General features: G+C 44.0%; 1 protein-coding gene across 1 annotated transcript in view; it reads left to right on the forward strand.

Annotated features, from left to right (window-relative positions):
• The window catches only part of LOC127584556 (prosaposin-like), a 106,472-nt gene extending 95,853 nt beyond the window's left edge, over window positions 1–10,619 (forward strand). Inside the window, 6 exon segments of the mRNA XM_052041329.1 lie at window positions 646–650; window positions 3,730–3,811; window positions 3,814–3,899; window positions 5,744–5,824; window positions 6,803–6,910; window positions 10,091–10,619. Of these exon segments, the coding sequence (XP_051897289.1) occupies window positions 646–650; window positions 3,730–3,811; window positions 3,814–3,899; window positions 5,744–5,824; window positions 6,803–6,910; window positions 10,091–10,126 (398 nt within the window). The 3' untranslated portion in view covers window positions 10,127–10,619.
• The last annotated feature ends 1,527 nt before the right edge of the window (window positions 10,620–12,146 follow it).

Consider the following 12,146-nt stretch of genomic DNA (forward strand, 5'->3'; position numbering starts at 1 on the left):
TAGTATATTCAGGATAAGAAGGTAATTGGGGGAAGGGTAGGACCCAATAGAGACCAAGGGGCAATATGTTCATGAAGCCAGAGGACATGAGTGGAGTAGAACATATTACAGTACACCACAGGAACAGGCCCTATGGCCCACAATGTTAAGCTAATGATACCTAATCCCTTCTGCCTGCACAAGGTTCATATCCCTGCATTCTCTGCATTATTCATGTGCCTATCTAAGAGGCTCTTAGATGCGTCTACTGTATCTGCCTCCACCACCACCCCGGCAGCGCATTCCAAGCACCAATCACTCTGTGTGTAACAAAAAAAAACTTGCCCCACACATCTCCTTTGAACATTCCCCCTCACCTTAAATGCATGCCCTCTAGTATTTGACAGTTCTGGGGAAAATGTCTTAAATGAACATTCCTCATCTGTATTCACTAAGGACTAGGACATTATATTTGGAGAAAATAAGGATGGAGTCAGTGAAATTCTGGAACATGTTATCATTAAAAAGGAGGAGGTATCAGATATCTGTGTGGACTTAAAGGCTGATAAATCACCAGGCTTAATGAGATGTATCCCAAGTTGTATGGGAGGCAAAGGAAGAGATTGCTAGGGTCCTGACAGATTTTTAAATTTTTGCTGTCCACAGATGAGGTATCAGTTGACTGGAGGACAGCAAATATGGTACCTTTTATTCAAGAAGGATAGCAGGGATAAGCCAGGTAGTTAGAGGTTTGTGTGTCTGACATCAATGGAGAAAAGGTTCTGACAGAGATGATCAATCAGCCTTTGTGGGGATTAATCAAAGGTAATCAGCATGACTTTGTTAGGGAGAGATCCTGTCTACCAATTTGATTGAATTTTTCCAATGCAAAAGTGCAGTGTGATTGATGTGATTACACCAAATTCAGTACAGGTCCGACATAGGTGACTGGTCCAAAAGTTTAGAGCCCATGAGGATCCAAAGCAGGCTGGCAAATTGGATACAAAAGTGGCTTGGTAGGAAGAGGCTCAGGATCCCCATGAGTTCTTTTCGTGATTGGTCCTGTGATCGGTGCTGGATATATATTGGTGATTTGGGTGTGAAAGTCAGGTATGTTAGTAAGTTCGCAGGTAATACAAAAATTGTTTAGGGAAATTATTGGAGAAGATTTTTAGGGACAGGATTTACTTGCAATTGGAAAAGCGTGGACTTGTTAGAGACACTCAGCATGGCTTTGTGCTGACAAGGTCCTTTCTCAATAAATTTGTTTGAGCTTTTTGGGGTGACAAAGATGATTGATGAAGGTAATATGGCGGGTATAGTCTGTATGGACTTGAGTAAATCACTTGACAAGGTTCCTTTTGGTAGGCTGATCCAGAAGATTAATTCACATGGGATTCACGGGCATTGGTAAATTGGATCACAAGTGGACTTGGTCACAGAAGAAAGGGGATAGTGGTAGAGGGTTATTTTTCTGACTGGAGGTCTATAACCTGCGGTGTTCCAGAAACATCAGTGCTGGGACCTCTCATTTGTAATATATATGATTTTGATTAAAATGTAGGTGGTCTGATAAATAATTTTGCAGATGACACAAAAATTGGTGGAGTTGGGAATAGTGATGAAAGTTGTCAAATGATAAAGCAAAATGTAGATCAGTTAGAAACCTGGGTGGAGAAATGGCAGACGGAGTTTAATCCGGACAAGTGTAAGGTGTTGCGCTTTGGGAGGTTAAATGTAAGAGGAAAGTATACAGTAAATGGCAGGACTGTTGGGAGCATTGATGTACAGAGAGATCTTGGGGTGCAAGGCCATAGCTCCCTGAAATGGCCACACAAGTAGATAGTGATAAAGAAAGTGTAGAGCATACTCCCCAGTCCTGATAAAGGGTCTCATCCTGAAACGTTGTCAGTTTATTTCCGTCCACAGATGCTGCCTGACCTGCTGAGTTCCTCCAGCATTTTGTGTGTGTTACTCCAGATTCCAGCATCTGCAGAATCTTGTGTGTGGCATACTTGGATGGGACATTGAGGGTAAAAGTTGGGAATGTTACAATTGTATAAAACTTGGGTTAGGCCACATTTGTGTGCATTTATGGTCGCCACACTATAGGAAGGATGTGGAGGCTTTGGAGAGAGTGCGGAAAAGGTTCACCAGGATGTGGTCTGGATTGGAGTGTATCAGCTATAAAGAGAGAATGGGTGAACTTGGATTGTCTTTGCTGGGGTGTCATAGGCTGAGGAGTGACCAGATAGAAATATCTAACATTTAGAGGTGTAGATAGTCTTTTTCTCAGGGTAAAAGCTTAAAGGAGATTTGCAAGGCAAGTTTTTTTTTACACAGAATGGTAGGTGCCTGGAACATGCTGCCAGGGGAGGAGGTGGAAGCAAGTACTCTAGCAACGTTTAAGAGGCATTTGAACGGACACGTGAACAGGTGCATGGATAGGAAAGGTTTATAGAGATGTGGGCCAAATGCAGGCAAACGGGACTCAGACGGGCATCATTGACAGGTTGGGCTGAAGGACCTGTTTCCGTACTGTATTTACTTTGTAACAGGCAGGGAGCAGAGGGATAAGGACCATGTGTAGGCAGATGGGATTGGTTTAGAATATGATCATGGTCATCACAAACATGGTGGACTGAATGTCCTGTTCTTGTGCTGTTCCATGTTGTTGATGGTGTGTAGAGTGGTTTTGGGCAATGGGTGATATTGCTCAGTTGGTGAGATGGGCAGAACAGTGGCAGATGGAAGCTAATTCTGATAAGTGTGAGGTGATGCACTTTGGGAGGATGAGTAAGGGTAGATCCCTGAGAGTAATGAGGAGCAAAGAGACCTTGGTAGACAAGTCCAGAGATCCCTGAAGGTAGCAGTGTGGGTCAGTAAGGTGGTGAAGAAGGCATGCATGGTTCTAGCCTTTGGCCAGGGCACAGAATGTATGTCCAGGGAGGACATGGTACAAAGTGCTTAGGCCATGGCTGCAATGTTGTGTGCTGTTCTGGTCACCACACTATTAGAAGGACATGATTATGGAGAGGTGCAGAGGTTCACCAAGGTGTTGCCTGGGTTATGAGGAGGGACTGAATAGATTGGATTTGTTTCCTTTAGAATGGAGGAAGCTGAGGTGATGGGGAATCTGAGAGGGGTGTAAAAAATTCTGAGGGGTATAGATTGGGTAGACGCTAGAAATCTTTTCCGCATAGCAGAGGTTTAAAGGGGATTTGGGGAAAATCTTCTTCACCTGAGGGTGGGGCGGGGGGGGGAGGTGGAATTAGAATCTGGAAAGCACTGTCTGAGCAAATGATGGAGGCAGAGACTTTGAGTATCTAGACATGCACTTGAATCACACCAAGGCTTAGACAGCTGTGGACCAAATGCTGCTAAGTGGGACTGGGATTGGAATTGACTTGACTTGGTGGGCCAAGGGGACTGTTTCTGTTGTATGATCCTGTGACTCTGGTAACCTGGTTTCTCTGTCCACCGATGCTGCTTGACCTGAGTGTTTCCAGCACTTAGTTTTCATTTCAGATTTCCAGCTTCTTTGCATTTTCATTTCTGAGGAATCCTGCAAGCTGGATATGTAGTTACCATTTCTCTGTCATAATCCACAGCAAAAATAAACAGTTGTTTGTCATAAGGAAATGTTTATGTTCATTACTGCAAAGTTGTTCTGTTGCATGACAACTCTTAAAGAAATCACCTTTCTGATGGCACCATCTCCAGTAATTTTATATTTGGTTTGTGTTCCAGCCTCTGAGAAAAACAAACCAAAAACAACTGCAAGCAGGTGCTTTGTGTGAAGTCTGTCAGATTATGGTAAAATATTTGATGAGGTACTGGAGAAGAACAGTACAGAGGAAATGATCAAGGCCACCCTGGACAAAGTCTGTTCCTTGCTGCCGGAATCAATGCGCAATGAGGTAAGAATGAGCAAGGTTCCTAGTTTTGCAAACAACCTACAGGCAGCATGGAGCAAACAGTGGCCTCCAGCACCATGCATTCTGTGAGGGATAAGTGGAGCTATGCTCTTCAGAGATGTGGTGTGATTGTGTGAGTGAGCAGATGGGGCTACCTTGTGATATTGCGGTGTGGGGTGAGCCTCCAATCTCCAGTGTCAGCAGCCCACTTAATAACCGCCATTTTTGTTCTGGGGGTCCTGAGGGCTAATTAGGGAATGAGTCAGTTCCCAATTCCACATTTGGATCCTCCAGTTCCATTATGTTAGAATAGAGAACGGCCCTTTGGCCCACGATGTCAGTGGCTGACCAAGATGCCAGTTAAAAACTGCACATCTGCCTGCACCTGGTCTGTATCCCTCCTTTCCTGCCTGTTTCATGTGTCTGCCTGAAGACCTCTTAAACATTGCTATCGTATTGGGTTTTTACACTGACCCTGGCAGCGCGTTCTTGGCTCCTACCACTTCAGTGTTTTGGGGAAAAAAAAACACCTTTATAAATCTCTTTTAAACTGTCCCCCCACCTCCCCTCACCTTAAAGCTATGCCCTCTTGTATTTGAGTTTAGAGCCTGGGAAAACGACTACAACATCTTTGCCTCTCATAGAATTTTCCATACTTCTATCTTGTCACCTCTCGGCCTCCAGTGCTCCCGAGAAAATAGCCCAAGTTTGTCCAACCTCTCCCTGTAGCTAATACTCGATGCTCCAGGCAGCATTCTGGTGAACCTCTTCTGCACCCTTTCCAAAGCCTCCACATCCTTCCTGTAACGGGGCAACCAGAACTGCACACAATACTCCAAATGTGGCCTAACCAAAATTTTATACAGCTGCAACGTGACTTCCAGACTCTCATGCTCAGTGTCCTGACTAATGAAGGCAACTATGCCATATGCCTTTCTTTACCGTCTATCTATTTGTGTTGCCATTTTCAGAAAGCTATGGACTTGGACCCCAAGATCCCTCTGTACATCAATGCTGTTAAGGGTACTGCTGTTAACAGTATACTTTCCCCTTCCATTTGACCTCCCAAAATGCATCACCTCACACTTGTACAGACTGAACTCCATCTGACATTTTTCTGCGCTTATCTCTAACTGATCTATACCCTTCTGTATCCTTTGACGACCATTCTCACTAACCACAACTCTGCCAGTTTCTGTGTTGTCTGCAAACTTACTAATCAGCCCTCCCACTTGTATATCTCACAAACAAGAGGTCCCAGCATTGATCGCTGTGGTACAGCACTGGTTACAGACCTCCAAAGGTCTTTTTAACATTCTGCTGACTCCTTAAATTCTCTTTGCAGGACCTCATCTCCCTTCCTGCCTGCATCATTAACACCAATGTGTCTGCTTGCCCTCCCCTTTCACAATGTCCTGTGCCCGCTTAGAGACATCCTTGATTCTGGCACCAGGGAGACAACACACCAATCCTGGAGCTTTGCTGGGGGCTACAGAAACTCCTGTCCGTGCCCCTGACTAAAGAGTCCCTATCACTATCACTTGCCTAGTCCTTGACCTACCCTACTGTACAACAGAACCAGTCGTGGTGCCACTGATCTGGCTGCTGCTGTCATTTGCTCCTGAGAGGTCATTCTCTTCCCCCTTCCTTCCCCCCCCCCCCCCCCCCAAAACAGAGAACTCCTGGCTTGCCCCCTCCTGACAGTCACCTGTGGTTCAACCTATGGCTGAACCTCCCTGAATCTCTAACACACTCTGCCTCTATACGTTGTGAATGAATTTGGAGCTGTAACCACATTCTGCAGTGTCTAAATGATCACTAACTATAGTAATTACTTTGTGTTGTAGTGCGATGAGCTGGTAGCTCAGTATGGAACACTTTTACTTCAAATTCTGTTGCAGAGTCTGGATCCAGACTTTGTTTGCAAAGTGAGTATGATTTGTTTTCTTCCAGTTATCACAATTATTTCTCTTGCACATTTGTGTGTGAACTGAACCTTGTCTGGTGTTTCAACTGCAGTTACCTGTAGGCACCACATAAAACTGCCACACGTTTAGTTCATCTCAGCTGTGTCACCTGGAATTCACAGGAATGTGCCCTGATCTCTGTAGTACTTGTTCAGAAGGTCGTCAAGGGTGCAGGCTGACACAGCCAATCAGAAATAATTTGATAGCTCCATTCCAATCTTGTGACCGGCCATGACTTTATCACCATCTGAATGGAAGCAAAATTCACTTTAATAAACAATGTTGTTTAATGTGGGTTAGCCTGTGATAATGCCACACCACCACTTAATTTTGCTTTCATTTGGACACATTGGTACAATTCTACTTGAGCAATAGTTATTCCCTTTTACCCGTCCATTATTTGCTCCTTAAGGCTAAATAGACATGCACAGCTGGACTATATTTGATCATCACCTCCTCCCAGCAGAGGATACCAACCAGTGTATTCCTGGAGTGTCTTTACCCTATTAGCTGAAAAAAATATTACATTAAGTATTCAAGTGCCTTTTGATTTGGCAATGATACATGGTGTGGCATTGATCAGGTCATTTTGTAATTCCGTAGAATCATACAGCAAAGAACTGGGCCCTTTTGTCCATGCTGACCATGACGCCTCTCCCATTTCCCAGCATTGGGCCGTATCCCTCTGTACCTCTCCTATCGAAGTAACCATCCAAATTCCTTTTAATTTGCTGTAAACAGCACACTCAGCAGAGAGGAAGTCTCTAACAAGGAAAAATGTAACTAACTCTGTTCTGGTGGGTGTACCAATAGTGTAAATTCAGCAAACAGTTGGATTAGACAACTAAGCAAAATTTCTGAGTTGTTTTAACAGCACTGCAGCTTTTAGAAGTTTCTAGGATCAAATGATTAAATTTGCCAAATAAATCCTCCCCGCAGAATATCGGAGTTTGCACAGGAGCCAAAAAACATCTCTTGGGTGCAGATAAGTGTGTCTGGGGCCCATCATACTGGTGTAAGAATATGGAAACTGCAAACCAGTGCAATGTAAGTAACAACATAATATCAGCATTACAAAAACTTCTACCCATTTGGATGTGTTTTGGAGAGATTGGTGTTAAATTTCACTGGTTCCAGAGCGGCTCAGAATGTTTTAATTCTCAGTTGTGAGCGTGATGATTTTCCTGTAAACTCCTGGACAAGTTGGTGGCCTTCCAATCTGTCACTGCTGCTGGAAGGTATGGCCTAAATAGGACTGAGTTTCCTCTGACTTCCTATGGTGTGGAAGAGTGACTGGAGACTCAAACTTCACAACATGAATAATAATAAAGAATAGGTCACTTGACCCTTGCAGTCTGGTCCGCCATTCAATGATTATGGCTGATTATTCAAACCAAGTACCTTTTTGAAGCTTTCTCTTCATATTCTTTGATCTATTTAGCCATAAGAATTATACTTCAAGTCAGATCATTGAGCTTGTTGTTATGTGCACAAGTACAGTGAAAAACGTACTTGCAGCAGCATCACAGGCATATACGTACAGACAACCTGCAGAATATAAATTGTACATAAATTGCAGAAGACAGTGAAGAGAAAGAAAGGACTGTTCAAAAACATGACCTTAGTGCAAAAAAAAGACGGAGACAAGTCCATAGTGGTCCGTAGTGTTCCATTGCTGAGGTGGGGTTGGGGTTGTGCAAGTCAGTTAAAGGACCTGATGGTTGTAGGAAAGTAGCTGCTCCTGAACCTGGTGCTGCGGGACTTCAGACTTCTGGTATCTCCTGCCTGATGGTTGCAGTGAGAAAAGGGCATGACGTGGATAGTGGGGGTTCCTTGATGATAGACGCCGCCGCCGCCTTGAGGCAGGGCCTCCTGTGGATTCTGGAAAGTATTCAATGGCTTCAGAGGAAGGTTTTTTACCCAGAGAGTGGTTGGGGCATGGAATGCGCTGCCTGGGGTGGTGGTGGAGGCTGATACATTGGTCAAATTCAAGAGATTGCTAGATAAGCATATGGAGGAATTTAAAATGGAGGGATATGTGGGAGGAAGGGGTTAGATAGTCTTAGGCGAGGTTTAAAGGTGGGCACAACATTGTGGACCGAAGGGCCTTTATTGTGCTGTACTGTTCTATGATTCTATGACTTGACCTCCACTGCTTTCGATGGTGGAGAATTCCACAGCTTCGCCCTTCTTTGGGCAAAGAAATTTCTTCTCAACTCAGTCCTAAATGGCATACCGCATATCGCCAAGCTGTAACTCTTGTTTCTGGACTTTCCCAACGTCAGGAACATCCTGCACCTACCTTTCAGTCCTGCTGGGACTTTATAAGTTTCTATGCAGTTCCCTCTCTTTCTTCTAAACTCCAATGAATATGAGTCCAATCATCCCAAACTCTCCTCGTACATCATTCCTGCCACCCAAGAGTCGGTCTGGAGAAACTTCACTGAACTCCTTCCATCTTTTCTCTGAAGAAGAGATAAAAACTGTAAACAATACCAAACATGTGGTCTCAGCAAAAACTGTAGAACTGCAGTAAGACATCCCTGTTCCTGTATTCAAATCCTCCTCCTTTGAAGGCCATCACACCATTTGCCACCTTAACCACATGCTGCATCTGCATCCTTTCGTCTTCTGTACACGGACACCCAGGTCTCCTTCCATTTTCCCCATTTCCTAATTAATCACCATTCAGATAATCTGCCTTCCTGTTTTTTTTATTTCTCCAGGTTTTACGGCATCTGTGCTGCATTTTCCCACTCTCAGTCCATCTACCCAAAGTGCTCTGGAGCCCCTCTGCTCCTTTCTCCCAGCTCATCCTCCCACCCAGCTACGTGAGCTCCACGATGATGATGGTCGGGCCCCCAGGTTATGGCAGGCCTGACTTGAGGAAATAGGATTATATGTAAATTCTCCCACCAATTTTCAAAGAATTTTTCAACAGTAATAATATTAATGAAACTGGATAAAGTATATGGTCCATCAGTTTAATTATTGGCTAGTATTAGGATGAACATAGAAAAAATTGATGAACTGGAAGAATTGCAGCAGGTGTATATAGAGCAATACAACATGGGTAGCTTAGGAAACAGGCACTTCTGATTTGGGGAAAATGTGGTTCACGGACAGTTCTCGGGAACGGAGCCCTCACATAACCCAAAGGCTGCCTGTGTTACATTTAGTCCCCTCGTCTCAATCATTAATATGTTGTAAACCCAACAAACCCCACTCAGGATAGAGGGGACATGAGGAGGACCTTCACCCAGAGAGTGGTAAGTACCTAGAATATACTGCTGGAGAGAGTGGTTGAAGTTGGGTTCCTGACAGCATTTAATGTGTCTCAATGAGCACTTAAATTGCCTCGGCATAGGAGGCTATGGGCCAAGTTCTGGGAGATGGGATTAAGACAGAAGGGTGCCACTGGTTGATGTGGATGAGTTGGGCCGAATGACCTGTTTCCATGCTGTACTTAACTTCTAGAGTCATACAGCACAGAAACAGGCCTTTCAGCCCAACTCGTCCCTGCCGACCAAGGTGCCTACCCAAGCTAGTACCATTTGCCTGCGTTTGGACCATATCCCTATAAATCTTTCCCACAGGAACCTGTCCAAATGTCTTTTAAACATAATTGTCCCCCACCTCTACCACTTCCTCTGGCAACTCGTTCCAGATACCCACCACCCTCTGGGGAAAAAGTTGCCCCTCAGACCCCCTTTAAATATTTCCCCTCTCACCTTAAACCTAAGCCCTTAGTTTTAGCCTCCCCTGCCCTGGGAAATAGACTGTGACCATCCATCCTATCTATGCCCCTCATAATTTTATAAACCTCTAGAAGGTTACCCCGCAGCCTCCTACACTGTAGGGAAAACAGTCCCAGCCTAATAGAATCATCTTTAAAATGACTGATCAGCTAGCCTGCCTCCCTGAACAGTTGGCACTTTCTGTGTGCAGTAATGCCTGTGCTTGCTCTCCCTTGGTGTTTCACCTCATGTGCCTCATTCTTAAAGCCATGGCAAATAATTTCTTCAACTTGTTGGTGCCCCATGGCAGTGACCCGTACAGATGCTCAAGGCACCAGTAAAATACTCTAAGGAGAATACTGAAGGGATACAGAAAACACATACCCAGTCATTTTATGGTTTCAGAAATTTCCCTGCCGTAGAAGTTTTCATGTGAACTGTCTTTAAACACTGATCATTTCTGATGGCTGTTTTTCCCATTTTCTGGCAGGCGGTTGAACATTGCAAACGCCACATCTGGAACTGAAAGACACGACATACAGTGGTGATTCTAAGCAAATATTTTTCAGTTTAGTTTGCAATATATGCTTAAGCATTATGTAGAATTTTGTCTGTTGTAACAAATTCAAAAGTTTACTAATCCATGTTTCTACCTGCCCTGTGGTGATCGGTTGTATCGGTGAAGTCTGTCTAACTTTGAACATTGGCTATGATGTATTGCACTGCAGGAAATGGAGGATCAAAGTTAATTCCTAACATGGGCTGCGTATACAGGGGAAGCTGCAGCAAAGGTTATCGTTCAGGTGTGAGAATTAATGTCATTCAGGTGTGAGAATTAATGTATAAATCTTTGTTCAATTCAAGTAATGCTACTAATGGCATAATAGCTGGGTTCCGCTACCCTTAGTATGCGGGTATTATCAAAAGGACCTGATCTGTTTGCCAATCATTAGTTTGTTGTAAATTATTCAATAAATATGTACAAATTGGTTTGTCAATAAAACCTGTTTTAAGTCTCATGTTTGTTGTTCATTGTCTTTGAGCTGAAGAGTTGCTGGGAATTTGTTTCTAGTTTACTCTGAATGTTAGTTCAATGAAAGTACATTTTTGGTCAATTCTTTGACTTCATGTACAATATATTCCTTCTGTAGGTTGGATGGAAGCAGAGTGCATCAAAATCAAGCCCTTCATGTCCCTGCGGGTAATACTTAAAGATCTGATTTTAAAATGCATCTGAAGAACACGGATAACGTTGTGGGACTCCAGCCTCCCTCTGACTATTGCTGAAATGGCACAAATTTATACTCCCATAGCTTACTTTTTATTCCTGCTTTCCTGTCTACTCTCCCTGCTTAATATATCTGAGCAATTGTCTTGGTGTGTCCAGGCACTGTTCATTCTCTGTGGACTAGGGACTGTGGTACTTGGGTCTTTGTTGTATCCTTGAGTTCTATTTCTGCTTTGTCCTGAGGTTACCGTGCTCTGCGCAGTCTCTGCTCTCTCTTCCTTTATCCTCTCAGATGTCTCAAGTTTTCTTTCAGGTTCCCAATTTGTGCTGCCATGGTCTCACCTTAACATTCTGAAGTCCCAATGCTGCCTGCTTAATGGTCAAGGGTGACCTCATTTTGTAATTGCTGTTCTCACATCTCTGCTTTATACACCCAGCATTTTAGTAACATAGAAAATTAGAGCAGGAGTAGTCATTCAGGCCTTTCAGTGTGATCCTGTATCTCAATCCCATATTCCCACATTGCTCATGTTATTTAATGTATTTTGCGGTTTAGAAATCTTCCATTTAAACATACTCAGTGTATTGGCTACAATAATCTTCTGCAGTAGAGATTCATCACCCTCTGTGTGAAGAAATTTCTCCTCTCAATCCTAAATGCCTTGGCTCATGTACAGACACTGCAAACCCCAGTGCTAGATGCTATTGGAGACGAGACATTTGCCCCACATCCAGTCTGCCAAGCCCTGTCAAAATGAAATCTCCTTTCATTGGCCTGGTCCCAATCTTATTGTACAACAGTCCCACTTTGCCAGGTGTTAGTCTGGTGAACCTTTGTTGCACTACCTCAACAACCCCTCCGGCACGATTACTCTCAACACAGGTGCCCCACAAGGCTGCGTCCTCAGCCTTCTACTCCCCATACACTCATGACTGTGTGGCCAAATTCTGCTCTAACTCCATCTACAAGTTTGCAGATGATACCACCGTAGTAGGCTGTATCTCAAATACAGATGAGTTGGAATACAGGAAGGAGATAGAGAGCCTAGTGACATGGTGTCATGACAACAACCTTTTCCTCAATCGCAGGAAAACAAAAGGGCTGGTCATTGACTTCAGGAAAGGGGGCAGTGCACATGCTCTTGTCTACATCAATGGTGCTGAGGTCAAGAGGGTTGAACGTTTCAAGTTCCTAGGAGTGAACATCAATAGCCTGTCCAGGTCAAACTACGTAGATGCCACGGCCAAGAAAGCTCACCAGTAACTCTACTTCCTCAGGACGCTAAAGAAATATCACATATCCACTTTGACCCTCACC

The sequence above is a fragment of the Pristis pectinata genome, chromosome 30 (genome assembly GCF_009764475.1).
Source record: "Pristis pectinata isolate sPriPec2 chromosome 30, sPriPec2.1.pri, whole genome shotgun sequence".
In the NCBI taxonomy this organism is placed as follows: domain Eukaryota; kingdom Metazoa; phylum Chordata; class Chondrichthyes; order Rhinopristiformes; family Pristidae; genus Pristis; species Pristis pectinata.